Below are 27190 nucleotides of genomic sequence, written 5' to 3' on the forward strand. Positions count from 1 at the left end.
TGTTTTCGCGCCATAAATCCATATTGCTAGGAACAGCACAAAGTAGATGAGAGGCTCCTCAACCAGGTAGCGTGGCCGAGTGGTCTAAGGCGCTGGTTTAAGGCAGCAGTCTCTTCGGAGGCGTGGGTTCGGATCCCACCGCTGCCACTAATGTTTTTGCTCGCGTACTGTTTTTGCTCCTCGCGTACTGATAAACACTTGCGGGTGATGTTTCATTTGTTTTTTGGCTTTATTGCTTATATCGGCGATGAGACTAGCGGCTTGCGAACGGCGTCCCCGAATGGAGCGCGTACGAAGCACAGTCTCGCGGTACCGCGCTAGCGATGACGAAATGCCAGCTATATGAATAGCGAACCTGTATTCGCCTTGTTTATTGTGTAATTTGGCCACTGAACATATATGCCAAGCTTGCCCTCCGCTGCCCATGAAGTAGGTGATTTGCAAGTTATATAAAAGAAATCCTCTGTTCTATTTTTAATGTCTACTTCCTTACTTAAAAATGATTGAAAGACATACCCATATGAATTGTCAGTTCGTTCTGCGCGTCGGCATAACTCAAAACGGCACCTCGGGTTCCCATCGAAGAACGCCATAACACTCGGCCACCCCGGTAACGTAGCCGAGTGAACATTCCACTTCCGGCCACTGCGGTGTCCGGACAGATTTTGCACCCCCCCCCCACCCCCCTGGGTCGCGGAAACAGAACAATGGAAAGTAACTATCAGGAATACCAAGTTCCTCTGCCGCCTCTGTCATCAGGGCGTGCTGTTTGGAATAATTTATTTTTTTACGCTGATATGAAAGCAAGGCCATTCTCACTGAAAGATTTCGCTGACATGCTGATAAGGTTCGGAGCGCTTCACGTCGTTGCCGCGTTGGGGGCGTTTCCAATGAATCATGTTTTTGTTGTCACGTTCAAGAATGCCGAAGCACCGAAGAAAATGCTAGCCGCAAAGGAGGTTATGGTGAAGGAAAGACGGTGTATCATCGTCGACCCCAGAAACCAGGACATTTGGCTCAAGCTGCTTGGGTTTACACAACGTGACCGACTACGATGTGCGGGAGGCTCTTGTGTCCTACGCAATAGTTAGCGAAGTAGCTAGGGAGCGGTGGCGAGTTCGCGGCTGTTCCGTGCAAGCGTCAACGACGCGGTCCATATCGCTTAAACTGAAGGCCGGGCTGAAATCGGAAGACTTGGCTCATCAGCTACGCGTCGGAGGGACAATGCGCTGGTCGCTGTTCAGGGTAGGCCCCTATGTTCTTACGCAGTCGTGGCGCAGGCCTCATCCCCAGGGAATGCCCAGTGCCCCGCTGTGAAACGTGTAGACACGTCGGCCTTGACGCCGACGCTTGCATCAAGACTTGCGCTAGTGTCAGAGGCCCAGCGGTCGTCGACGAAGCGTAGGAACATCTCATCTATGAAGCCGACGCGGAAGAAGCAGCCAGGGCAAGAGAGGAAGGACCCAGTGCAGCAGCAATACACGTCAAGGACGACCCCAAAGGTGAGAAAAGGACAGCGACGAGGGGGAAGACGAGGCAAAGGGGGACGGTGGCCAAACCACCACCCCCGAGCTTCAACTACACCGACCAGAAGGCGCCAAAGAGCAGCCAGTAGGCAAGCAGGGCGGTAACCGACCGAGCACTGCAATCGAGTGAACCTGCCCAGCCAGCGACGGAAGCCCACCTCCTGCAAACGACGACTTGCAGGGAACAAACCCACATACCGTGGCGGACGCCGAAATGGCGGGCGCCAACGGCGTGAGCGGCAAACGGGTCCGAGGCGACGATGCCGATGACAATGACAAAGGCTCCTGGAACACAAGTGCGTGTGAACTGTCTACGGCAACTTGCGTTCTGCGTGGGCCGGTACTGAAAGACAGAACGTTCCAGCGGAAAGACATCATCAAGCCCCCTCCCCTCCCCCCCCCCCCCCCGCCAAAAAAAAAAAGATGGTGGAGACGTGACGAATGCAGACACTGGTAATGGTGGACTCAAAGCCTTCAACATTCCTGCAAAGTGCCCTCGAGGTATGGTGCTATCAAGATGTTTTATTTGAGTGTGTGTGCGTTTTGAACGGTGTATCGAGCGAGGCAGCGAAATTATTGCTGAGGCTGTGCGACCAATAGGAAAGCAAGGGGTATTGATTAGGCAATGGTTAAGCAAGCCGCCGTTGCTAAAGGCAAGAGCGTGGACAGCGAGAACACGGTGGAGCCACCGCCCGAAAAAGGTGGAGAAGGCAGAAATACAGGCCCTGTCGAGGCGCCGAGTCGCCTCGACCAGAGCTTTGGGGAGGACAACTCTATGAAGGAAGGTTCAGTGGTAGCTGGTGTGAAAGTGTCGGCTGCGATGCCAACTGTGGAAGGGGCAACGGGCGACTAGAAAATGGCTAACGCCGCCAGCGTTGTGAGAAAGCGCAGCAGTAAGGAGTCGCACAGCCAAAGTGAAAACCTGGAGGGGCCCCCGTTCAAAGCAACGCCACTACGAAGGCCAGCGTTCAAGCCGTAACCGAAAGTTCCCCCTGAACGTGTTCCGAGGTCGGTGAAAACTTCGTAGCGCTGTGTGAAAAGGGTGTGCGAAAGACGTCTCGCGCACGGCAGACCAACTCGCACGTACTAGACTACCACGAAAGCTCCTCATTGAAACGTGAAGTGTTTCCGAGTAAGCGGTGCGTTTTCAATACTAGGCTCACCATACGGTTCTTACTTTGAGAAAAATGACTCTTCACAAACCACCCCGAATAGGTACGGTCAACGTCAGGGGGCTTGAAGAGAGGCGCAAGCAGGGCCAACTGAAATGGTTGCTCAATGAAAATGAAATCGACATGCCAGCAATACAATAAACGAAAATTGAAAGTCAGGGCCGTACTGACAGCTTGGTTCGACAGTTTGGAAATATCTAGTGTCTGCGTTAGCCATGCAGCACGGGTTCATGCGAAGTGTTGTATTTTCTTGAGAAATTCCACGTATCTGAGTGTACAAAACGTGATTTCCTGTGAGTCAGGAAGGCTTGTCGTGTGTGATTTTATGTTTGTAGATGTATCGTTTCGTTTTTATATGCGTTTATTCCCCAAATGGAGTGCATGGCAGACTAGAATTTTCCAATCAATCAGGGGGTACTTGAGCTTTCACAAAACGTGTTGCTACTAGGAGATCTGTGCTAGTGAAGACAAAAGAGGTGGTGCAAGAGGTGGTGCATTTGTGCATGAAAGTACGAATGTGTTAGTAGAGCTCATTGAGGAATACGAGCCTACAGACGTTATTTAGTTCATACCACCTTCTAAATGTCTGTATTTCACGCACTTTCGGGGATCACGACAAGCGCGCCTGTACCGGGCGTATGTGTCGTTGGAAGTGGCAGAGGAATGTTACTCATATTTATGTGGAAAATGTGTCTTTCAGTGATCATTGCCTGGTTTCATTCATGATCGGACAGCGAAAAGAGAACGCGAACACGTTTAACTGAGATTTATGGAAATTAAAAGCATAACTACTTATGACCCTTTATTTTGCGATAAAGTGGGTGTTAGATTACGACACTGACTGTGGACCTAACAGGGAATTTTTGAAGGAAGAAGTTAAAATAGAAGCAGTAGAAAGAGCAAGCGTGCTAAGAAAGTTAGAAAAACGAACCTTGAAAAAACTGCGCTCAAACTTGACACAGTTGCTGAAACTGGAAAGCGACATGCCAGGTTTTAAGGGAGATATTGAGGAAATGAAAAGTATGCTCGAAGCAATCGACAAGATCAGGTATGAAGGGGCGATTGCCCGCGCACGCGCAGAAAGGTTTCTGGCCAAGGAGCAGCAAACAAGGCGGGCGCTTTGCGATGAAAAGCGGTATGCCAGAAAGAGCGATATTGAGAGCATAATATATCAGGATCGGTTGACTTAGGACAAAACATGCATACAAAATGCGTTTGTCGAACTTAATGTCCAGCTGTTCGGCCCCAGATCGCCTAGAATGAATGAGTTCGAGGAAACGTTTCTGCCCTTGCTTTCACGGCTCGATTCGAAAGTTATACGCACTTTAGAAGAGCCAATATCATTTCCCGAAATAGAGAACGCAAAGCTGAATTACAAACCAGAAAAAACACGGGGGCAGACGGTCTAATAGCTGAAGTTTACAAGAACCACCGCGGGAAAGTTTTCCCTTTTTTGTATACTTCATTTAAAGAGGCGTATGAGAGGCAATCCCTTCCGCCGTCATTTTCAAATATACATACGGTGTTAATACCGAAATCGGTAGACATTGCAAAGCTGCAGTCAGTTTCAGGTTACAGGCGAAGAAGACTAGCTGATGTTGATTACGAAAATTTAATGAAAGTACTAGGGAAATGTTTGAAAGCAGCAATCACGACCATAGTGGGGCTGCATCAGACGTGTGGTATCCGCGGGAGGAGTATTGTGACCAATACTCATGTGGCGCGGAGTGTTTTACAGTGTTGGGAAATGTTATGCAGAAAAATAGCAGTATTGCAAGTCGACCCTTAAAAGGACTCTGACCGGGTGTGTCGCAAGGTTCTATTCTGTGTTGTTAAACATGTAAACCTGGGTGATGTGTTGATAAACGGAGTTTCCACGGCCTACAGCAACTACTTTACGCAGTTAATTATGAACAAAAACGTCACTGAACGAATTCCTGTTTTGTATTTTGTTAGGCAGAGCTGTCCAATTAGCCCCCTTATTTTTTGATAATTCCTAATTCTTTCTGTTTGAAGATTTTGCATAGACAGGCTATCCAGGGGTTTGAGTTACACTCAAGTGAAGTGCATCTTCTTGCCTACGCGGATGATGTTGCTTTGTTTTCTGTTAACAAGAGAAGCGTGAGCAGTGCAGTAGCAGTCCCTAAAGGATTCTGCTCCGTCACTGGCAGCTCGGTCAACTAGGAAAAGTGTACGGCTTTTTCCCACGGGGAATGGAGCTAGACGCCATACGTATTTGAAAACGTATCGTGGATGGTTATACCAACGCACTATCTCGGTGTGCCCCTGGGCTGCTATCAGGCCGCTAATGCAGACTGGCAGGAGGAAACAAAAAAATCGAGGGAAAGGCCAATCAAATGGGGATGCAGGGCTTTGGCTATTTTTGCACGGGCAGCTGCATGCAATCTGTGCTTTCTCGCGAAACTCTGGTGCGTGATGCAGGTACTGCACTGTTCACGATTGCACGTGCGGAAGGTAGTACATTGAGCGTGCGCTGCATATGTGTGGGGATCCGCGTGAGCGCGAATGAGCAGGATCTATCTTTTTCGTACGGTTAAAGAAGGAGGGTTAGGCCTGTCGCACATTGTCATGTGGCAGACCGTGAATAGGTTTTTGCTTTTGCGGAACACCACAGAACCCATGCTCTGTACTTCCCTACAAGTGGCGCTGGTAAAAGAGCTTTCCGAATACATTGTATCGTCAAGTGATGGTTTTTGTTGCGCGGTAAAAGGCTACATGAAGAAGTGGTGCTTGCTGTGAGATTTCTTGGTGCACGCTTTTCGCTTGAATATCTGTAAATTGTTGAAAGGAAGCCTTTAACCATGTGCATGGAAGAGATGCTGTTTCCTGAACCCTTGCACCGGGCGATGCGCAATCTGGGCCTTGACGAGGATATTCATCACCGTGTTAATAAGGTGGTTTTCCCTGATTTGATTGATTGATTGTGGGGTTTAACGCGCCGACGCAACGCAGGCGATGAGGCGCGCCGTAGTGGAGGGCTCCGGATTAATTTTGACCACCTGGGGATCTTTATCGTGCGCCGAAATCTCGTACACACGGGCGTTTTTGCTTTTCGCCTCCATCAGAAAAGCGGCCGCCGCGGCCGGGAATCGAACCCGCGACCTCGTGCTCAGCAGCGCAACGCCTTAGCCACTGAGCCACCGCGGCGGGTAAGGTGGTTTTCCCTGCCTCAGTGAAGACATTCTTCTTTAAATTACATACAGAAACTCCCCCAGTAAAGACATAGATAAAAGGAAAAGGTTTCTTTGTACCATCGCTAACTCTTCGCCTCCTCTGTTAGAATCCACATACAATAAAGCACATCTTCATTGAGTGTCGGGACGCCATATTTTTTGGGACGGCTGCACAGGAATTTAAAAAAAGACTTCCCACTCACAGCGATGGCATCCGTTTTCTTTCCGTAGAAGCTCTAAATGGCTTAGCATGTGACGTTATCATACTCTTGGGACTGTACGCAATATGGCGAAGTCGAATGGCTGTAAGACGTAAGACACTCTGACGGGGATGCGAAGAGTGTCTCTCAGTATTCTGAAGAGGAGGAGGAGGAAACAACTTTATTGAGACCTGCAGATGAGACGTGGCCTAAACGTCGCGTCGGTCTGCCGCACGTCGCCTGCTACCTCTTTATGCTGAACCTCCGAAGGAGGTAGCACTTTCGGGTCGCTGGCGTTCGAGGGCAGCCAACACCTGCTGGACGGCCAGAAATTGGATGTTGTAGAATGTTAAGTTACTCCGCAAAGTGTGCGAGCTGCAATGTATAGAAACCGAGTAGCTGCATGAGCTTGGGAATTTTGCAAATTTTGGCGTTTTCAGCAGTTTTTCACACCGAAAGTCTGGCCGCTGGGTTTAAAACCGAATAGCCTGTAAGCTGAAAAATGCAGGAAATAAAGAAGAAATAAAAAGGTCCGGAGTGGCCTAGCGGTCCAACGTGCTGTTTTAAGGCGCCAGTCTCTTTGGGGGCGTATGCTAGAATCCCACCGCTACCAGTAGTGTTTTTGTGCCAGGAAATCATATTTCTAGGAAGAGCAGGAACTAGAGGAGAAGCTCTTCATCCAGGTAGAGTGGCCGAGCGGTCTAAGGCGCTATTTTAAGGCACCAGACATTTCGGGGGCGTGGGTTGGAATCGCACCGCTGCTAGTAATGCTTTTGCGCAACGAATCCAAATTGCTAGGAAGAGCAGGAACTATATGAGGGGCTCCTCAAGCTTTAGCGTGGCGGAGGGATATAAGGCACTGGTTTAAGGCACCAGTCTCTTCGGGGGCGTGGGTTCGAATCCCACCGCTGCCACTTATGCTTTTGCGCCGGAAATCCGTATTGCTAGGAAAAGCACGAAGTATATGAGAGGCTTCTCAACCATGTAGCGTGGCCGACGATTCCACTTCCGGCCACCGCGGTGTGCGGACGTGTTTTTCATGAGCTCCTCGAGAGCGGATTTTGCGGCCCACCCGGGTAGCGGAAACAGGACCATGGAAAGTAATTCTCAGGAATACCAAGTTCTTCTGCCGACTCTGCCAACAGGTCGTACTGTTTCGAATACTTTATTTTTTCACGCTGATATGAAAGCAAGGCTCTACAGGGTGGAAGATTTCCGTGACATGCTGATAATATTCGGAACGCTCTCCAACGTTGCCGCATTGGGGGCTTTTCAAATGAATCATGTTTGGGCTCTCACGTTCAAGAGTGCCGAAGCACTGAAGAACATGCTAACTGCGAAGGAGGTGACGGTGGAAGAAAGACGGTGCATTCTCGTCGACCCCAGCAATCAGGAAATTCGACTCAAGCTGCAGTGGGTTTTGCACAACGTGACCGACGACGATGTGCGGGTGGCTCTTGCGCCCTACGGAAGAGTGACCGAAGTAGCGAGGGAGCGGTGGCGAGTTCGCGGCTGCTCCGAGCAAGCGTCAACGACGCGGTCCGTATCGCTCAAACTGAAGGCCGGCCTGAAAAAGGAAGACTTGCCTCATCAGCTACGTGTCGCGGGGGACAATTCGCTCGTCGCTGTCCCGGGTAGGCCCCCATGTGCCTACGCTGTCGCGGCTCAGGTCACGTCCGCAGGGAATGCCGAGTGCCCCGCTGTGAAACTTGTCGACACTTCGGTCATGACGCCGACGCTTGCGTCAAGACTTACGCAAGTGTCACTGGTCCAGCGGCCGTCGACGAAGCGTCGAAACATGTCATGGATGAAGCCGACGCGGAAGAAGCAGCCAGGGCACGAAAGGAAGAAACCAGTGCAGCGGCAATAGACGTCAAGGACGACGCCAAGGGTGAAAAGGGCAGCGACAAGGGGGAGGACGAGGCAAAGGGGGACGGCGGCCGAAAAACCACCCCGAGCCTCAACTACCCGGAGTAGAAGGCGCCAAAGAGCAGCCAGAAGGCAAGTATTGCGGTGAATCACAAATTGTGGAAGTGCTGTCCGCTGCTGCAACCGAGGGAGCCAGCCCCGCCAGCGACGGAAGCCAACCTCCTGCAAGCGACGACTTGCAAGGAACAACACCACAGGACGCGGCAGACGCTCAAATGAGCGATGCCAACGGCGCGAGTGGCAAGCGGGTCCGGGACGACGACGACGATGACGACGACGAAGGCTCAGGGAACACACGTGCGTGTGAACTGTCTACGGAAACCGGTGTTCGGCGTCGACCGAAACTGAAGGTAAGACCGAACGTTCCAACGGAGAGACATAAGAGTGCATCGAAGCCCCCCAAGAAATGAGGGTGGAACGGGGTGCAGAGACTTGTAATGGCAGACTCAAAGCCTGCAAAGTGTCTTAGAGGTATGCCGCCTTCGCGAAGTATTTGGTTTTGGGGGCATGTGTGCGTGCGTGCGTGTGCGTGCATGCGTGCGTGTGCGTGCGTGTGTGGGTGGGGGTTTGGGTGTGGGTAAGTGTAGTCGGTTGCAAATGGTGTATGGTGAGATGCAGCAAGATTACTGCTCCTAGTCTGTGTCACCAATCGAGCAATAAATGGGTAAAACAGCAATGCGAATAGGTACGATAAACGTCCGGGGTTTGGCGGCCAGAAGGAGGCAGTGCCAGCTGAGTAGGCTATTTCTGGAACATGACCTTGACCTAATCGGCATTCAAGAGACTAAGGTAGAAACTGAGGAGCAGACGGAGCAGATTATTTCGAAATTTAGAGGAAACTACAACGTGTGTGTTACTATGCTTTGGGTACGTCAGGGGGCTGTTTACTTTTACGGCGGAATAGCCTAGGCGTTGTGGAATAAAGTGTAACTGCATGCGATGACGGTAGGCTGGTTGTGTGCGATTTCTTTTTGTCGGAAATGTACTGGCGCGTGGTATGTGTATATGCACCGAACAAAGAAAATGATAGAAAAGCGTTTTTGAGTGGGCGGAAAGCCTGTTACGTACCGACAGGAATGGTATACTCCTACGAGATTTTAACTTTGTATGTAACGCTGAAGATAGAGTGAAGGGGCGGCTTGTCAGGGACAAAAGCGCCCTTTTCTTGAATGAGCTGGTTCACGAGTAGTAGTTAAAGGATGTTGGCTCCGCTCTGGCCAGTGGCCAGCCGCCAGAATACACACACTTCCAAAACCAGAGTCCTGCAAGGCTGGACAGGCTGTACGCATCGCTGAAGCCTATACCATGTTGCACAAGTTACAAAGTCAGTCAAGTAACCTTTAGTGACCACGCGTTGGTGACGCTTACGATGGGTAAAAAGCTCATAAAAGCGAGATTTAATTGGGATCTCTGGAAGCTTAATGCAAAGCTACTCGAAGACGAAGAGTTTGTAAACATAGTCAATGAGTTGGTGCACGAGTTTATCGGAAAAGGTGATGACGTCATTGTTCTGTCGGAGCAGTTTAAGAATGACGTGAAAATGAAAGCAAACGAGGGAGCGACTGTACTACGGTACCATGAAAGGAAAAAAGAGGAAGAGCTGCAGACGCAATTGAAGTTTTTGCTAAGCCAGGAATGCGCTGCGCCTGGAATATTCAGGAAAGAAATCAAAAAAGTAAAAAACGCCCTCGAGGTTATCGACATAGAAAAATGCAGGGGGGCAATGATACGCGCACGCGCGGAACGATTATGGTCAAATGAGACACCGACAAAGCGAGCGTTAGGGGAAGAAAACAGGTTTGCGAAACGAAATGAAATCACTAGCATACGATGAGGAAACGAAGTTACCGAAGATAGTGACCTGATAGAACGCGAATTTGTTCAGCGCTATCGAGGTCTTTTTAGTCACCACAAGTGGTTTAAAGACGACTATGAAAGTAAATTTTTGACTCTTCTGCCAAAGTTAGATGAAGAGGTCAAGGCGAGACTTGAGGAACCGATAAGCGTTAGTGAAATAGCAAAAGGCAATCGATGAACTTTATTAAAATGGGCTCAAGAACTGAAACCCTTCCCGTTCCAACGAGGTATAGCGGGTAAATAAATACATTAAAAATAGATGTATGGATTTAAAATAAAAAGAAATGTAAAAAGGTAATTAAACAAGGTGGTTACGCAGAAAATGACTTACTAAAGAACAATGGTAAATACAAAAGATCTAAAGGCTATTATCGCGTTATTTGCCGCTGACTTTGTTTCTCTGTGTGAGTGAAATTGTGACAAAATATTTGAGCGGTTAGTATTGTTGAATATTAGCGTTAACTAGTATTGTTATTTCTTCTAAAATTTTTAATGTTTTTGTATGTTTTTTAGCTCCGGTTTCCTTCTTACGAGATCATTTCTATGGATATCATGAAGTTGTTCTCTGTGTTTGTTTGTTATTGGGCAGTCCTGTAAATAGTGATCAAAACTGTCTGCTGGTAGGTTACATTTACATAAGTTATTATTTGCAATGGCGAACCTATGAAAATAAAACGGAAATCTACCGTGTCCAGTGATAAACTGTGACGTGTAGTATTGGTGGGAAAGTGGTCCGGAATTTTGTAAATATTCTTTATCCGTTGGAATCTGTAGCTTTCATTTCCTTCTTCTTGCCGCTCAACATTCCAATATTTTCTTAGGTTAATATTGAGCTGTTTTTTGATCAATTGTGGTGAAATAGGCCAGTCAATTTTTTTGCCGTATTTTGATGCTTTTTTATCCATTTCGTCTGCCATTTCGTTACCGACATTGCCACTGTGACCTTTATTGTAAGTTAACGTTATTTTTACCTGTTTTGCTATTTTGTTTAGTATTTATTTATTTCTAAATATATTTGGGTTTCAATTATTTGGATTGTAATTGCTTTTAGGGTTGATAGGCTATCAGTATACGACTGTACGTTACATTTGAAGCTAGTTTGGAGGTATTGAAGTGCTTTTAAAATCGCGATTCCTTCTGCCTCAAAGTTATTGCTGTACTCCGGAAGTTTGTATTGTTTGGTTTCTACTATTTTGCCGGATTTGTCTAAAATTATAAAAGCTGCTCCTATGCCGGTTTTATCTTGCGAGCCGTCTGTAAATACTACAAAATCTGTCTGAGAAATTGGTTGCGTAAGATAGGTAAAATATCTTATCTGCTGATGCAGCTGCCATATATCTACTTTGTTACTTATTTGGTCTCCCGTAAAAGCGCGGTTTTTCCAGATGAACATTTTTCCGGCGAAAAGTATGTTAAATGTTTCGATTTCTTTTTCGATCGTCAGATGAATCGGTGGGACATTAGCTATGATGTTTAAGGCCGGATTGGATACTGTTTTAAATGCTTTGGTAACTTTAAGGAGGCTTGTTCTTTGAATACTTCTTAATTTTTTTCTTATTAGTACCTGTTTTTATACCAAATTGGAGCGGCATAAATTATGATTCTTTCTATAGCTCTGATATAAATTTGTTGTAGGTGTTTGCTGGTAAGCCCCCAGTTGTATGCTGTAAATTTTCCTAGGCTGTTTATTATTTCGTTTACTTTTTCTTTTAGATAGGTAATATGAGGGATAAAACTGAGCTTGTTGTCTATATAGACGCGTAATATTTTAATTTCTTTACAGAATTTAAGATTTTTGTTTCCTAATTTGATAATGGGAGGTCTTTTAATGTACTTGTCTCCTATTACAGTGAATTTGATTTTGTTGTGTTAAACGTAAGTTCTTTGTCTATTCTCCAGTTTTTTACTATTTTGAGCGCTTCGGTTGCCTTTTGTTCGATATTATTTCTTGAACTGCCTCTTATTACTAAGGTTATGTCGTAGGCAAAAGCCTGAATATATACATCGCTAGGAAATTTGCTGTTTACGAGATCTAAAATTGTTATGTTCCAGAGTAATGGACTTAAAGGTGACCCCTGAGGAGAGCCTGACCTAAGATAGAGTTGAATTCTTGATTTCTCCATGTTATAGATAATTTTTCTATTTTTAAAAAAGTTATGAGTCGAAATGATCAGATTTTTCGGACACCCTGATTTTTTTAGAAAGTTATAAATAACAGATAAACTGGGAAAGGGCAAGTCACCCGGGCCGGACGGCATCAGTGCTGCTTTTTACAAAACGTTCAAGAAAGATTTAGCGGCGATATTACACGCGGTTGCGCCGCCCCCCAAGATGAAGCAGGAGGAAGCGGTGGTCAGTAGTCTGCCCGTGATGGATGCACTCCTAACCGGCAAGCGCACTGTGGGACTACCACCACGAACTGCCGACTGTTTGCCAAGCTCCGCCGCGCATGACTTGCGACGAAGGGTAAAGTACAGAGATGAGTTTCGGCGCCGACCATGGAAGCGTTGGAAGGAAGAATATTTGCTTCTTCTACGCTCCGCTAATCACTACCCGCCGTCGTTATCAAACCGCGAGGGCGTACTAGCGTAGAGAAATACCGCCATCCTTCCAAAGAAGTCACGTCGTCTTAATACCCAAAAGTGATGATCCAGAGAAGCTGCTGCAAGTCGAGTGTTACAGACCGATAAGCCTTACCAATGTGGATTACAAGATCTTAATGAAAATTCCGGCAAGCAGATTACAATTAGTCATAAAAGAAATAGTAGGGCCGCATCAAACATGTGGGATCAAAAGGAAGGACAATTTACACAAACATTCACGTGGCGCGAAGTATATTAGAGATGATTGATGCACTAGGTGGTAAAGTGGCAATGTTACGAATTGACCTCGAAAAGGCTTTTTATAGGGTGGGCACGATGTGTTTCAGCATTTTGCGCCATGTGAACCTTGGGTCGGTCATTTTAGAAGGCGTGATGATGGCATACAAGCAGTGCCAGCAAACATAGTGATAAACAAAAAAGTGAGTCAGAGCTTCCCCGTTCTGTCATCGGTACGGCAAGGCTGCCCTTTGAGTCGGTTGCTATTTGCAATTTATCTCGAACCCTTTTGTTTGAAAATACTGGAAAATAGTGCTGTACACGGGTTCAGGCTTCAGTCAAGTGAAGTGAAAATACTGTGGTACGCGGATGACATTGCCGTGTTTTGCGAGGACACTGATAGCGTGAAGGAGACTGTAAAGGAAGCCTTCTTGTTTTGCGAAGTGACTGGGAGCAAAATTAATTGGAAAAAATGTTCAGGTTTTTGGCACGGGGACTGGGAAACCACGCCGTCCACATTTGCAAACGTCCAGTGGAGTGAGTGTCCAGTTAAGTATTTAGGCGTGCCACTCCAGTGCTACAGAGACCCAGACGAGTGCTGGAAGGAGCAAATTGAGGCTACACGAGAGAAAACGCTCAAGTGGGGTGGACGGTACTTGTCTATGTTTGCACGCTCTACCGTATGTAACGTGTTTCTTGTTGCGAAGGTAATGTATGTTCTTTAAGCACTGTATATGTCAAGAACTATAGTTCAGAAGTTACACCGAGTGTTCGCGATGTTTTTCTGGTGGTCAACTTGGGAACGAACAAGTCGCACAAATCTTTTTCGTTCAGTGAAGGCAGGAGGCTTGGGCCTTGTACATTTGTTTCTGCGACAAGTAGTCGCACGATTCACGATCTTTCGGAATGAAAGCGATTCGTTTTTGCGCCATGTTATTCAGACAAGGCTTTCGCACCTTCTCCTTGAATTTGTTGTATCAACTAGTGACGCAAAACGAGTGTTTGTGAGAGGCTTTTTGAGTGAAGTTGTGCGTGCCGTCAAACTACTCAAAGTACAATTTTCGACAGAATACCGGAGTGTTGTCACGCGGAAACAGCTGTACAAACACCTTGTTGATGTATGCCTGCCCGTGCCAATATACCGGTCGCTGTACCCAACGGGAAAAGGTAAAGATATTCCTAAAAGAATTAGGAAAACGCCAGTTAGATCATTCTGCAAAACGTTCTTTTTCCAGTTGCATAGTGGCACTCTTCCTGGGAATACTTGGTTGGAAGAAAAGGGGTTATTTGTCTACGGGTCCGTAAACTGTCGCTTGTGTAAAAATGTAGAAACGGTTGAACACATCTTCCTGGATTGCTGGGAAGCAGTATTTCATTCGGACATCCTGAAGAGGACATTGAAAAAGGACCTACCACTTTCTCCTTACGGCTGTAGGTACCTTCCAACGAATAACGAAGGGGGAGTGCCCTATGACACGATCATGCTCCTATCTCTACATAGTTTGTGGAGAGTTTGTATCGCGGTCAGGCATGCTGATGTCAATGCTAGACCCGTCAGGTATTACTTTATTGAATCTATAACGTACATCAGGGAAGTTTACCGAGCGCAAGTAGACCCACCTGAGTGGATGACAACATTAGATAGCCTCGCATCATTGAAAAAATTTTAGTTCTTGACGCAGCATAAGTGAGGCTGCTGTTTCAGATCCATCCACCAAGCGTTGTGTCTGTCGATTGTATGATGTCACAAGCAGGCAATAAAGAAAAAAAAGCGGGGACGAGTGGTCTAAGGCGCTGATTTTAGGCACAAGTCTCTTCGGAGGCGTGGGTTCGAATCCCACCGCTGCCACTAATGTTGTTGCGCCAGACATCCATATTGCTAGGAAGAGCACCAATTAGATGAGAGGCTCCTTGACCAGGTAGCGTGACCGAGTGGTCTAAGGCGCTTGTTTAAGGCCCCAGTCTCTTCGGGGCGTAGGTTCGAATCCCACCGCTGCCACTAATGTTTTTGCGCCATACATCCATATTGCTAGGAAGAGCACAAAGTAGATGAGAGGCCCCTCAAACAGGTAGAGTGGCCGAGTGGTCTAAGGCGCTGGTTTAAGGCACCAGTCTCTTCGGGGGCGTGGGTTAGAATCCCACCGCTGCCACGAATGTTTTTGCGCCCGAAATCCATGTTGCTATGAAGAGCACAAAGTCGATGAGAGGCTCCTCAACCAGGTAGCGTGGCCGAGTGGTCTAAGGCGCTGGTTTAAGGCACCAGTCTCTTCGGAGGCGTGGGATCGAATCCCACCGCGGCCACTAATGTTTTTGCGACAGAAATCCATTGTGGGCGCCGATGTGGTCGTGCGACTGACCCCACATTTATTTCAAGAGGAGAATTCGGTGGCAGCAGAAGCCCCGCGAGTCGGGGGGCGCCCGTGGAACGCGGCCGAGCAGCGCGGAGGCCATGATGTTCTCTGGCGCGTGGCTCGTCCTGCGTCCTGGCCACGCGCTGCTGACGCTGGCGGCAGTGGCCAATGATGATGATGGTGGGCTCTTCCTCTCGATGACGAAGTGGCGGCTACAGGGCTCCCCCCTAGCGCGGAGCGCTACACAAGAAGACGAGAACATGAGCAACTAGTGCTTGAAGGTATATACACGGGGTAGCGCGGGCGTGACGGAGGCTGCATAAGTATATGTACACTGTGTGTCCATGGTCAAAGGTCCTTGAACAGTCCACGTCGTCAGCTTAACGGCTTTCCGAGGGCATTGTAGCCTCCGGTGGTCTCGGCTGGAAGTAGCGTACCGGACGAGCTTGAGCATGAATCCGCTGGTCCGATGTAAGGCTGTCGCTGGTGTCCACATTAATGTAGGTGATGGGACGGGTCTGGAAAAGCGGGCGTAGTAAGTGTAGCTTTCCACGATGTGAGGTTGCCCGTCTATTAGCAGCACGCCTGAGCTGTCCAAGTGGAAGTTCAGGGAATAGAGCTGGGCGCAGGATGTATGAGTGTGCTTGACGCGCAATTTGGAGGTGACGCCGGGGAGGTCCGCTGTATGCGCGTGGTGAGGATGTCACGAAAAGTAAGCGAGGACTCCGGCCCAACCGATGATGGGTCCATCGCAGGCACCATGGGAGCCGGCGTAGTCGCAGCAAACGGTTAATTTGGCATTTCGCCCTTGTAGAAGGCGGTCGTCATGGGCGGCGCTTGCTATGTCGGCGGCGACGTTTAAGCTTGACGCCGGCTTTGTTGTAACGGCCGGTGACGCGGTACTGGGGCAGCAGCTCGTCGGAGGATGGGCTTTCATCGTCGTCGGTAACGAGTACCACAGTGTGCTTCTCGAGCGTACTATGCGGGGACTGCAGCGAAGCTGGAGTAGACGCGTCCGCCACATCACAGATGGTCGAGATGCGTCGTGAAGCGGCGTCTTCGACTGGTACCTCCAGCGGCGTCGACGAAAATGATGCAGTGGTTGCCGAAATTGCACTTGGGTCGACAGGAGCCGCTTGCACGAACGGTGGTAAACGAGGTTCCGTCAGGGCCCACCCCGGGGTTTGAGTGCTGCGGGGAAGCAGCGCCGATACACCGGGTGACGAACTCCTAAGGTGCGACGTACAGTCCATTGTCGGTGCTGTTGGGCTGGCATTCGCGGGGCAAAGCGTGGCCGTAGTAGTCGTCTCGTTGTCACAGAGCGGCGCCGTCAATGCCAGCATGGTGGTGTGAGGCAGGTGATCCCCCATAGGCGAGGTGGTAGGCTCAGTGGCTGACGCGGGTGGTTTTAGGTACCGACCGTAGCGCGTGAGGAGGACTGCCCTGAGCTCGTCGTATGGTTGGGCTTTAGGCTCCGGCAAGGTAGGCTCCGGCCAAGGTAGGCTCCGGCAAGGTTGGCTCCGGCCAAGCTGGATGGTAGGAGCTCGTACATTAGGAAGTAACGGTCCTCCTGGGCTGTGACATGGTACAAGTCGAAAAAGTATTCCATCTGCATAAGCCACACCTCGGGGTTCTTGGGGTAGAATGGTGGGCGGGGTGGCAAGGTCGCTCCACTGAGTGCCGTTGCGGAGGCACTTTAAGTGGAGTGACTGGGCGCAGCCGGCTTGGAGTGGCCTGTAGAATGACGTAGAATGAGTGGCCCGTAGAATGAATGGCGAAGCCGGGTGGTGGTTGAACGTCTCTTCGCTCTTGGGTCGGAGAGTCGTCTTCAGGGCGCGAGGGAGGCTGCAAGAAGGTCAGCAGGGTTCCCATTCCATCGTGCGGTACGTCGTGCGAGGTAACCGTGGAAGGGGGCGATGCAGCGTCCTTGTGGCGGGAAAGACTCGAGCCCAGGCTCTCCATCACGTAGGCCTGTAGCGTGTCGTAGGGTCGCTCACTATGTTTTAGCGGCTCACAGCGTAGGTCGGCCGGAAGCAGGGCGGTGGTGATGCCGTAGCGCTCCGTCTGTGAGTCGATGCGGCGGATGAAGAAGTGCGCTTCCATTTTTAAGAACCAGGCTTGGGGGTAGGGTCGCTCGAAGGCAGGGTAGGGCGGAAGCGGGCAAGCGACATGGGGCTCCATACTGCCGACGTCCGGGTCACCAATTAATGTGGGCGCCGATGTGGTAGTGCGGCTGACCCCACATTTATTTAAAGAGGAGAATTCGGTGACAGCAGAAGCCCCGCGAGTCGGGCGGCGCCCGTGCAACGCGGCCGAGCAGCGCGGAGGCCATGATGTTCTCTGGCGCGTGGCTCGTCCTGCGTCCTTGCCACGCGCTGCTGACGCTGGCGGCAGCGGCCAATGATGATGATGGTGGGCTCTTCCTCTCGATGACGAAGTGGCCGCTACACCATATTGCTAGGAAGAGCACACAGTAGATGAGATGCTCCTCAACCAGGTAACGTGGCCGGGTGGTCTATGGTGCTAGTTTAAGGCACCAGTCTCTTCGGAGGCGTAGGTTTGAATCCCACCGCTGCCACTGATGTTGTTGCGCGAGAAATCAAATTGCTAGGAACAGCACAAAGTAGATGAGAGGCTCCTCAACCAGGTAGCGTGGCCGAGTGGTCTAAGGCGCTGGTTTAAGGCACCAGTCTCTTCGGAGGCGTGGGCTCGATTCCCACCGCTGCCACTAATGTTTTTGCGCCAGAAATCCATATTGCTAGGAAGATCACAAAGTAGATGAGAGGCTCCTCAACCAGGTAGCGTGGCCGAGTGGTCTAAGGCGCTGGTTTAAGGCACCAGTCTCTCCGGAGGCGTGGGTTCGAATCCCACTGCTGCCACGAATGTTTTTGCGCCATAAATCCATATTGCTAGGAAGAGCACAAAGTAGATGAGAGTCTCCTCAACCAGGTAGCGTGGCCGAGTGGTCTAAGGCATTCTGCTTCCGGTTTCCGTCAGGAGCAGTCGCAGAATGGTTGGCTCCGAAGGAGCAGTGATAGCGGCCGATGCCGGTCGTGGTAGCCCGTCGTTTTCTGTGCCCAAGGATTACAGGATCGTTTTGCCACCACTGCCATCAGGAGAAGCAATGCGTCGAGCAGTTGTTTTGCACTGCAATAATACTTGCCGGCCGTACGGGATCGACGATTTTCGACAACCGCTGAAAGACTTGGGCGTTATCCAGGAAGTGGGCGGCATTGGAGCTTATCAGATGTCGCAGGTTTGGCTGGTTAACTTGCGGAGCGACGAGGCGAAGAAGAAGTTGCTTCAAGAAGGGAAGCTGGACGTCAAAGGGCGTACGTGTTTGGTCATCGACCCAAACAAGCAGGAGCTGCGAGTGAAGCTGCATTGGGTTTCCTTCGATGTCTCAAACGAAGCAATCCGCCGGGCCTTCGCTATGTATGGCGAAATGAAAGACGTTGCAAGTGACCGCTGGAGAGCGGCGGACTTCGAGACCGCCGATTCAACGACTCGTGTGTTCAGGCTTGTGCTAAGGGAGGGTGTCGTCCCGGACTCACTGCCTCACCAGGTACCGCTCGGAAAAGGCAAGGCTCTCGTAGTGGTTCCAGGTATGCCTGCGTTGTCATACAGCCGGGCATATCAGGAGAGAATGCAGAGTGCCCAAATGCACCGAGTGCCATGCCTTTGGGCATGAGCAGGCCGAATGCACCCGGACCTACGCGCGGAGCGCGGTGCCGATGCAGACCGGAGCGAGCACCTGATGGACGAAGAGGAGGCGGAGTTGGCTGCAACTTCAGCCAGTGAGAACAACGAGTTGATCGAAGAAACCCGTAGTGGAGCAGCCCCAAACAAATACCATGGCAGAGGGCTCGAGTAAGGAAGAACATAAGGACACTGGTGTTACTGAGACCCACCCGTCAACGTCAGCGGTCGCTGCTGCAGCAGCGTCCATAGCAGTCACCGAGGACGGCTCCAAGAACGTCAATGGGAAGTCGGCAACCAAAAAGGGTGTCGGCGCGGTGGCTATGGAACTGCAGGAAGCCTCGGGAAAACGTGGGAGGGACAGTAGTGACGATGTGCCTAGGTCACAGCGTCTCCGGCAGCTCGAACAAGAGTGGAAATACATAGGGAAAAAAATCGTGTCCTCGGCGAACGTTCGTCACCTCTTCCGAGAGATGTCCCACCAAAGATTTGAACATAGTCTGGAAGGAGCACCTTGAACGACGCGTAAACAAAGGTAATCCGTGCGTGCTCCGTTTGAAGCTGCTATAATATCCTTTATTTTGATAGGCCCATGCGTGTTGCAACGCTTAATGTCCGAGGGCTAAGCTCAAGAAGAAGGCAGAGTCAACTGTATAGGCTCGCTATAGAGCAGGGAATGGACATCCTCGCAGTGAAAGAGACAAAGATAGAGAGTGAGGATCAGACGGAGGCTATGGTGCAGCGGTTCAGGGAGCAGTATAACGCGTGTGTTTCGCACGCGAATGGTATGTCGGCAGGGTGTGTACTGTTTATCAGAGAAGGTTTAGATACATCAGTTGAGAATGTGACGTCTAGCACGAACGGACGCCTCATAGTTTGCGATTTTCCAGTGGCGGGGAGTAAATGGCGTATCTTGTGTTTGTACGCGCCAACAAAGATGCCGGATAGAAAATAATTCTTTAGCAACCTGGACCCTTATTGCCACACTGAACGAAGCGTAGTCATGTTGGGAGACTTCAACTGTGTTTGTGCAGCACATGATAAGACAAGCGCTACACTGTATAGAGACGCAAGTACTGAAACTCTATGTAGTATTGTTAATGAATGTGGCCTATGTGACGTAGGAGAGACTGTTAGCAAAGGAGGAGTGATTTTCACTCACTTTCAAGGCTACAGTCACTCTAGGCTCGACCGAGCATATGTATCACTGGAACTGGTACCAGAATGTAGAGATTACAACGTGCAACCGGTAGCTTTCAGTGATCATTGCATGGTTACTTTCACCATAGGGAGCAAGGAAACGCAGCAAAAGAAATTTAGGTGGGAGCAATGGAAATTCAATTCGAACCTACTACGGGATGACGTCTTTGTAAACTACGTCCAGAGTGAATTGAAAGAAGGAAATAGAGAAAAGTGTGGAGTTAAATGGGAGCAATTCAAACAAAAAGTTAAAATGAAAGCGCTAGAAAGAGCAACACTACTGAAGCATGAAAAGGAGAGGAACGAAAATATATTGCGAAATAATTTACAGACGGTCGTAGAACAGGAGTGTACGCAGCCTGGTGCATTTAAAGAAGACATATGTTCGATCAAGAAAAAACTGGAAGCGATAGACACTGATCGATACCGTGGAGCGCTCGTACGATCCAGAGCCGAGCAGATAATCGCAGGAGAGCAGCCAACAAGGCGTGCGTTAGGGATGGAAAGAAGTCAGGCACACCGAAATGATACAAGGGAGATACAGTACAAAGAAACATACGTCACAGATACCGCAGACATTGAGCAGGCGTTCTATGAATATTACAGTTGCCTTTTCGCTCAAAGTACAGTCAACAAAGGGAAGTTCGAAAACGAGTTCCTTCCGTTATTACCAGTACTAGATGGCGATACTAAAGAGTTATTAGAACAGCCAATCACAGTTAATGAGGTAGAAAAAGCCATAGAGGACCTCAATCCCGGTAGGTCGCCCGGCCCAGACGGGTTAACAGCGGCGTTTTATAAGAAATGGAAGAATGAGGTTTCTCCGTTTTTGTCAAACGTTTTTAACAATGCTGAACAGCTTAAGACCCTCCCACCATCTTTCTCAACCTCTCATACCGTACTTATCCCTAAAACAGAAGATACTAACAAGCTTAAACAGGTCACATGTTATCGTCCCTTAGGCCTAGCAAATGTGGACTATAAAATGTTTATGAAAATACTGGCAAGAAGGCTGCAGATAGTTATGACAGACTTGGTAGGGCCCCACCAAACATGTGGCATAAAAGGAAGAACCATATTTTTCAATGCGCATAAGGCGCGATATGTCCTAGAGGGTTGCGATGCCACAGGAGGGGGTGTTGCTATGATCCAGTTGGATTTAGAAAAAGCGTTCGATCGTGTACCACATGACCTTCTGTTGCTCGTTCTGGAATATATAAATGTAGGTTCCGTGATGCTTGAAGGGGTTAGAATGGCCTACAGTAATTGTACTACACGCTTGATTGTAAACAAGCACGTTTGCAAACAAATACGAGTTGAACGATCTGTGCGGCAGGGGTGTCCCTTAAGCCCACTTTTGTTCTGTATATATATTGAGTCTTTTTGTTTCAGTATAATCAGGAGTAATCCCATTCAAGGTTTCCGCCTTCACGCCGCGGAAGTCAAGCTATTGGCTTACGCTGACGATGTGGCCGTCTGCTGAACAAATTACGAAAGTGTACTTGAGGTTGCACAAGTCGCTAAAAGCTTCTGTGAAGCTAGCGGGAGCTCGGTTAACTGGGACAAATCTTTAGGGTTTTGGCATGGCAAATGGCCAGCAACTCCAGGCATATTTGCAAACATGCAGTGGGTAACCAGCACTGTTAAACACTTGGGAGTGCCGTTGTTATATTATCAGGACAGCGAGCCGTATTGGCGAGAGCAAGCCGCTATGCTTCGAGAAAAGGCTGACAAGTGGAAAGGGTGGGGACTGTCTGTGTTCGCAGGTGCCACTGTTTGCAATTTATTTCTTGTAAGCAAGCTTTGGTACGTGCTTCAAGTGTTGCACTGTTCGCGAGTGAATGTGCAGAAGTTACGTCGGGTTCTTGCAGTGTTCGTTTGGGGTTCAACTTGGGAAATAACTAGCAGAACAAACCTTTTTAGGCGGGTCTGCGAGGGCGGTCTTGGATTAACCCACCTGTTTTTGAGGCAAGTTGTTAATCGATTTATTTTTCTAAGAGATGTTACTGAGCCTTTTCTTCGTTCGGTCTGCCAATTAAGGCTAGGATCTGCGTTACCTGAGTATGTTGTGACCACAGAATATTTGCACGGTGGAGTACGCGGCTATTTCAAGAAAGTTGTGTTGTCTTTTCGTTTCCTTAGTGCGAGGTTTTCACTTGATTACTTGAGTACAGTCACGAGGAAAAAGCTGTACAAAGATATTGTAGACATAACATCGCCTATACCGTTGTATCGCAGTGTGTACACCCTGGGGATCGAGCGGGACGTATTAAAAAGGGTAAGGAATAGGTTTATTCCATCCGGCGTAAAAAATTTCTTTTTTAAAATGCACACGGGCACACTCGAGGTTAAGACATGGATGGAGCAGAAGCAGTTGTTCGTCTCTTGGGGACCGGACTGCTTTGTTTGTAAGAAAAAGGAGACGATCGAGCATGTCTTTTTAGATTGTTGGGGGGCCGTGTTCTTTTGGGACATTCTGCAACGAACAATTACAAAAGAATTCCCGCTGGATTCTCAGGGTATAAGGTTCCTATCTGTGCAAAATGAGAATGGTATTCCATATGACACCATCATGCCGTTAGGATTACACAGCATATGGCGTAATAGATTGGCCGTTAGATACAGCGATATTGATGTTAGAAGAATACCTGACTATTTAAGGAATCAATACATCAGTTGGTAGAAATGTACAAAGTGCGAGATGCTGAACCGGAGTGGGTGTACATTTTCGAAGAACTTTTCAAACTGAAAGGATACTGAAGCACCAGCGTCAGTCTAAGCCAGACTGACGTGCTTTTATCAACTGACAGAAGTGCGCATGTTTCTTTTCACATGTAAAAAGGCAACAAAGAAAAAAAAGAGTGGTCTAAGGCGCTGGTTTAAGGCACCAGTATCTTCGGAGGCGTGGTTTCGAATCCCACCGCTGCCACTAATGTTTTTGCGTCGGAAATCCATATTGCTACGAAGAGCACAATGTAGATGAGAGGCTCCTCAACCAGGTAGCGTGGCCGAGTGGTCTAAGGCGCTGGTTTAAGGCACCAGTCTTTTCGGAAGCGTGCGTTCGAATCCCACCTCTGCCACGAATGTTTTTGCGCCATAAATTCATATTGCTAGGAACAGCACAAAGTAGATGAGAGGCTCCTCAACCAGGTAGCGTGGCCGAGTGGTCTAAGGCGCTGGTTTAAGGCACCAGTCTCTTCGGAGGCGTGGGTTCGAATCCCACCGCTGCCACGAATGTTTTTGCGCCATAAATTCATATTGCTAGGAACAGCACAAAGTAGATGAGAGGCTCCTCAACCAGGTAGCGTGGCCGAGTCATCAACGCCCGACCTGTCAGGGAAAACTTTATTGAAAGTGTGCAGTACATAAGGGAGGTGCTCCGTGTAGAGGATGAACCGCCAGAGTGGTTGCCTGTCCTCGATGATCTAGTGTGCCTTAGGAAGTTTTAAAACCTCTCTGTGAGCCAAGGCTGGCTCACAGGTTTTAACATTATGCATTTCTGTTTCTGATCTGTAAAAATGTCTAAGCAGGCAATAAAAAAAAAAAAAAAAAAAAAAAAAAAAGGTAGCGTGGCCGAGTGGTCTAAGGCGCTGGTTTAAGGTACCAGTCTCTTCGGAGGCGTGGGTTCGAATCCCACCGCGGCCACGAATGTTTCTGCGCCATAAATTCATATTGCTAGGAACAGCACAAAGTACATGAGAGGCTCCTCAACCAGGTAGCGTGGCCGAGTGGTCTAAGGCGCTGGTTTAAGGCACCAGTCTCTTCGGAGACGTGGGTTCGAATCCCACCGCTGCCACGAATGTTTTTGCGCCATAAATTCATATTGCTAGGAACAGCACAAAGTAGATGAGAGGCTCCTCAACCAGGTAGCGTGGCCGAGTGGTCTAAGGCGCTGGTTTAAGGCACCAGTCTTTTCGGAGGCGTGCGTTCGAATCCCACCGCTGCCACGAATGTTTTTGCGCCATAAATTCATATTGCTAGGAACAGCACAAAGTAGATGAGAGGCTCCTCAACCAGGTAGCGTGGCCGAGTGGTCTAAGGCGCTGGTTTAAGGCACCAGTCTCTTCGGAGGCGTGGGTTCGATTCCCACCGCTGCCACGAATGTTTTTGCGCCATAAATTCATATTGCTAGGAACAGCACAAAGTAGATGAGAGGCTCCTCAACCAGGTAGCGTGGCCGAGTGGTCTAAGGCGCTGGTTTAAGGCACCAGCCTCTTCGGAGGCGTGGGTTCGAATCCCACCGCTGCCACGAATGTTTTTGCGCCAGAAATCCATATTGCTAGGAACAGCACAAAGTAGATGAGAGGCTCCTCAACCAGGTAGCGTCGCCGAGTGGTCTAAGGCGCTGGTTTAAGGCACCAGTCTCTTCGGAGGCGTGGGTTCGAATCCCACCGCTGCCGCGAATATTTTTTCGCCAAAAATTCATATTGCTATGAAGAGCACCAAGTAGATGAGAGGCTCCTCAACCAGGTAGCGTGGCCGAGTGATTCTGCTTCCGGCCACCGCAGTGAACGGACGCAGGATGCAGGGCTCCTCAGGAGCGGTTAATGCGGCCCATGTTGGCCGCGGAAACAGGATGTTTGCTCAGGAAGATAGTTATCAAGTTTCGTTGCCGACATTGCCTACAGGACGTATCGTTTTTAACACAGTTTTTTTGCACGGTGACATGCGCGCCCGCCCGTATCGCGTTGAAGATTTCCGCGATACTTTGGCTCGGCTGGAATTGCTCCCTGAGGTGCTTGCCTTGGGGGCGTTCCAAATGAGTCACGTATGGGCGGTGACGTTCAAATCGGAGCAAGGCGTCAAAAAAATCTTGGAAGCAAAGGAGCTTCAAGTCAAAGGTCGACACTGCCTCGTCATCGACCCTGCCAACCAGGACCTGCGGCTGAAGCTCCACTGGCTGCTTTACAACGTGACCGAGGACGACGTTCGAGTTGCGCTGGCTCCCTACGGGAGGGTCAGCGACGTTTCACGGGAGCGCTGGCGTGTACAAGGCGTCCATGACAAGGGCTCGACGACGCGGTCCGTGACCCTCAAGCTCAACGCGGGCGTGAGGGCTGAGGACCTGCCCCACCAGCTCCGTGTCGCAGGCGAGCAGGCGCTCGTGGTCGTGCCCGGCAGGGCCCCGCAGTGCCTTCGCTGCTCTGGCACGGGGCACATGAGGCGCGACTGCAAGGTGCCGCACTGCACTCTCTGCCGCCGCTTCGGTCATGAAGCGAACGAGTGCGTGCGGACGTACGCGAAGGTGGCCGGACCGGTGGGGGATGTAGACCGAACGGAGAACATCATGGACGAGGAGGAGGCGGAGGCGGCTGCAGCAGGGGGCGGCGGAGACCCGGTGACGGGGGACGCGCCGCCTGAAAAGAGCGCTGAGGTGAAGGAGTCGGTCGCTGTCGTAGTGCTACCTGCGCAAAGTGCCAGCGAAGGAGACCAGCTGACGTACGATGGCGACGGTGAGAGCCCGGTGAGCATGGCGGGTCAGTTTCCGGCGTTGGAAACTCCCGCCCCCCAACAGGGCGTCGACTTGAAAACTGGCGACCAGGACCAGTCTGTGGCCAAGCGGCCGCGTCAAGACAACCTCCTTGGTCAAGACAGTGTCGGGCAACGAGGAGGGGGGGATGGTTCCGTAGTGGTGGGGTCGGTGAGTGTGGGACCTACGTCGCGGCGCTCGAGCTTCAAGCCGAAGCTTAACACGCCCTACGACAGAGGACCCACGGCAACAAAGAATGCGTAAGAACGCCATCCTTGACTCCGCTTTCGGACTGCTAAAAGTATTTTTAAATTGTCTTTGTGTGTCGTTGAAAAACAAGGAAAGTGCAGGGCATGTTCTAGTGATGGGCTTAAGGTCGTTGGTTGTATTACGTGGGTTTTTGGTTCTGTGTCGGGTGTCGAAGGGTTTTCCTTGCGGTCATTGCGCGTTTTTTGGGGGGTGTGTTGGGTGTCGAAGAGTTCTTCCTTCGTGCCAGGGCGGGGGTTTGGGGTGTTTTTGTATGTATCAACGGGCTCAAATTGGATCCGTTTTTTTTTTTTTTTGGGGGGGGGGGTGTTTTCGTCGTTTTACGGTATTTTGTTTTTTTTTCTTTTTCAAATGTACCAGTGTAAATGTTTTGGTATCTGTTTGTTTTCTCTCTTAACCTGGTGTATTTAAACACGCCAATCCGTATTGCCACGCTTAACGTCAGGGGGCTTGCTGACAGGAGACGGCAGAATCAGTTGTATCGTTTAGTGACCTAACAGGACCTGGATATAGTGGCGGTACAAGAAACGAAGGTTGAGAGAGAGGAGCAGACAGATCGTATGGTGCGCCCGTTTGCGTCGAGGTACGACGTGTGCGTTGCTCACGCGGTCGGGATGTCTGCGGGTGTTGCCCTGTTGGTACGAAGGAGTTTGGGGGCAACCCTAGAGACCGTCACCGCGTCCGAGTGTGGGCGTTTTGTTGTGTGCGATTTTGTTTTATCGTCAAGCGAATGGCGCTTGATCTGTGTGTACGCGCCCACAAAGGCAGCGGAAAGGAAAGGTTTTTTTGAGGATGTTCGCGGGCTTTGCGATACGGAGAGGCTTGTTATTTTACTTGGCGACTTTAATTGCGTATGTTCCGCGCAAGACAAAAGTAGCTCGACAAGGTTCCGCGATGCGAGTACGATAGTTTTAACTGATATCGTCGCTGACTTTGCGCTGGAAGATGTGGGTGATAGCCTTGGCAGTAGCGGTTCCGTTCGCTATACACACTTCCAGGGCAGCAGTCATGAGCGTCTCGACAGAGTGTATGTTTCGTCAGAGATTCTGCCGGAGTGTGATAGCTACCGAGTCTCCCCCGTTTCCTTCAGCGATCACTGCCTTGTGACCGTAATCGTTGGTAGAATTGCAAAACCAGGCAACGCGTTCTGTTGGGGGCTTTGGAAGCTTAATAACAAGCTGCTGCAGGATGAACTTTTCACTGAGGCCGTTAACGCATGCGCGCGGACGTTTTTCTGTGGTGAAGAGAACCATAACTTTACGCTCAATTGGGAGCTCTTCAAACAAGAAGTTAAGTTAAAGGCCATTGAAAGATCATCCGCAATCAAATACGACGAGAAGCAAAGAGAAGCCTGGTTACGAAGTACCCTGGACGTTTACGTTAAGGAAGAGTGTGAATCGCCTGGGGCGTTGAAGGATGACATTAGAGGACTAAAAGCGCAGCTCGAAGTAATAGATAAAGAGAAGTATGAGGGTGCGCTTGTGCGCGCAAGAGCTGAACGATTTT

The 27190-nt window shown here is 49.5% G+C and overlaps 1 protein-coding gene and 12 non-coding genes across 13 annotated transcripts; all 13 read left to right on the forward strand.

Moving 5' to 3' along the window:
* Window positions 1-65: 65 nt before the first annotated feature.
* Trnal-aag (transfer RNA leucine (anticodon AAG)) lies at window positions 66-147 on the forward strand. The gene has a single exon. It is a non-coding gene; the product is annotated as a tRNA-Leu (tRNA).
* Window positions 148-14765: 14618 nt separating this feature from the next.
* On the forward strand, window positions 14766-14847 carry Trnal-aag (transfer RNA leucine (anticodon AAG)). Its single transcript has one exon. It is a non-coding gene; the product is annotated as a tRNA-Leu (tRNA).
* A 69-nt stretch (window positions 14848-14916) lies between these two features.
* On the forward strand, window positions 14917-14998 carry Trnal-aag (transfer RNA leucine (anticodon AAG)). The gene has a single exon. It is a non-coding gene; the product is annotated as a tRNA-Leu (tRNA).
* A 2696-nt stretch (window positions 14999-17694) lies between these two features.
* Window positions 17695-17776, forward strand: Trnal-aag (transfer RNA leucine (anticodon AAG)). Its single transcript has one exon. It is a non-coding gene; the product is annotated as a tRNA-Leu (tRNA).
* Window positions 17777-17845: 69 nt separating this feature from the next.
* Window positions 17846-17927, forward strand: Trnal-aag (transfer RNA leucine (anticodon AAG)). The gene has a single exon. It is a non-coding gene; the product is annotated as a tRNA-Leu (tRNA).
* A 5169-nt stretch (window positions 17928-23096) lies between these two features.
* On the forward strand, window positions 23097-23178 carry Trnal-aag (transfer RNA leucine (anticodon AAG)). Its single transcript has one exon. It is a non-coding gene; the product is annotated as a tRNA-Leu (tRNA).
* Window positions 23179-23510: 332 nt separating this feature from the next.
* Trnal-aag (transfer RNA leucine (anticodon AAG)) lies at window positions 23511-23592 on the forward strand. The gene has a single exon. It is a non-coding gene; the product is annotated as a tRNA-Leu (tRNA).
* A 69-nt stretch (window positions 23593-23661) lies between these two features.
* Window positions 23662-23743, forward strand: Trnal-aag (transfer RNA leucine (anticodon AAG)). Its single transcript has one exon. It is a non-coding gene; the product is annotated as a tRNA-Leu (tRNA).
* A 69-nt stretch (window positions 23744-23812) lies between these two features.
* Trnal-aag (transfer RNA leucine (anticodon AAG)) lies at window positions 23813-23894 on the forward strand. Its single transcript has one exon. It is a non-coding gene; the product is annotated as a tRNA-Leu (tRNA).
* A 69-nt stretch (window positions 23895-23963) lies between these two features.
* Window positions 23964-24045, forward strand: Trnal-aag (transfer RNA leucine (anticodon AAG)). Its single transcript has one exon. It is a non-coding gene; the product is annotated as a tRNA-Leu (tRNA).
* Window positions 24046-24114: 69 nt separating this feature from the next.
* Window positions 24115-24196, forward strand: Trnal-aag (transfer RNA leucine (anticodon AAG)). Its single transcript has one exon. It is a non-coding gene; the product is annotated as a tRNA-Leu (tRNA).
* A 69-nt stretch (window positions 24197-24265) lies between these two features.
* On the forward strand, window positions 24266-24347 carry Trnal-aag (transfer RNA leucine (anticodon AAG)). The gene has a single exon. It is a non-coding gene; the product is annotated as a tRNA-Leu (tRNA).
* Window positions 24348-24556: 209 nt separating this feature from the next.
* On the forward strand, window positions 24557-25835 carry LOC144173613 (uncharacterized). Its single transcript, XM_077701962.1, has one exon. It carries the CDS (start codon window positions 24614-24616, stop codon window positions 25679-25681), a length of 1068 nt encoding a protein of 355 aa, XP_077558088.1. The 5' UTR covers window positions 24557-24613; the 3' UTR covers window positions 25682-25835.
* The last annotated feature ends 1355 nt before the right edge of the window (window positions 25836-27190 follow it).

The sequence above is a fragment of the Haemaphysalis longicornis genome, unplaced genomic scaffold (assembly GCF_048455015.1).
Source record: "Haemaphysalis longicornis isolate Haplotype H1 unplaced genomic scaffold, Haemaphysalis longicornis Haplotype H1 scaffold_3, whole genome shotgun sequence".
NCBI lineage: Eukaryota > Metazoa > Arthropoda > Arachnida > Ixodida > Ixodidae > Haemaphysalis > Haemaphysalis longicornis.

Coding starts and splice junctions, on each gene's coding strand:
- LOC144173613 (XM_077701962.1), top strand. CDS start 24,614: ATGCGCGCCCGCCCGTATCGCGTTGAAGATTTCCGCGATACTTTGGCT.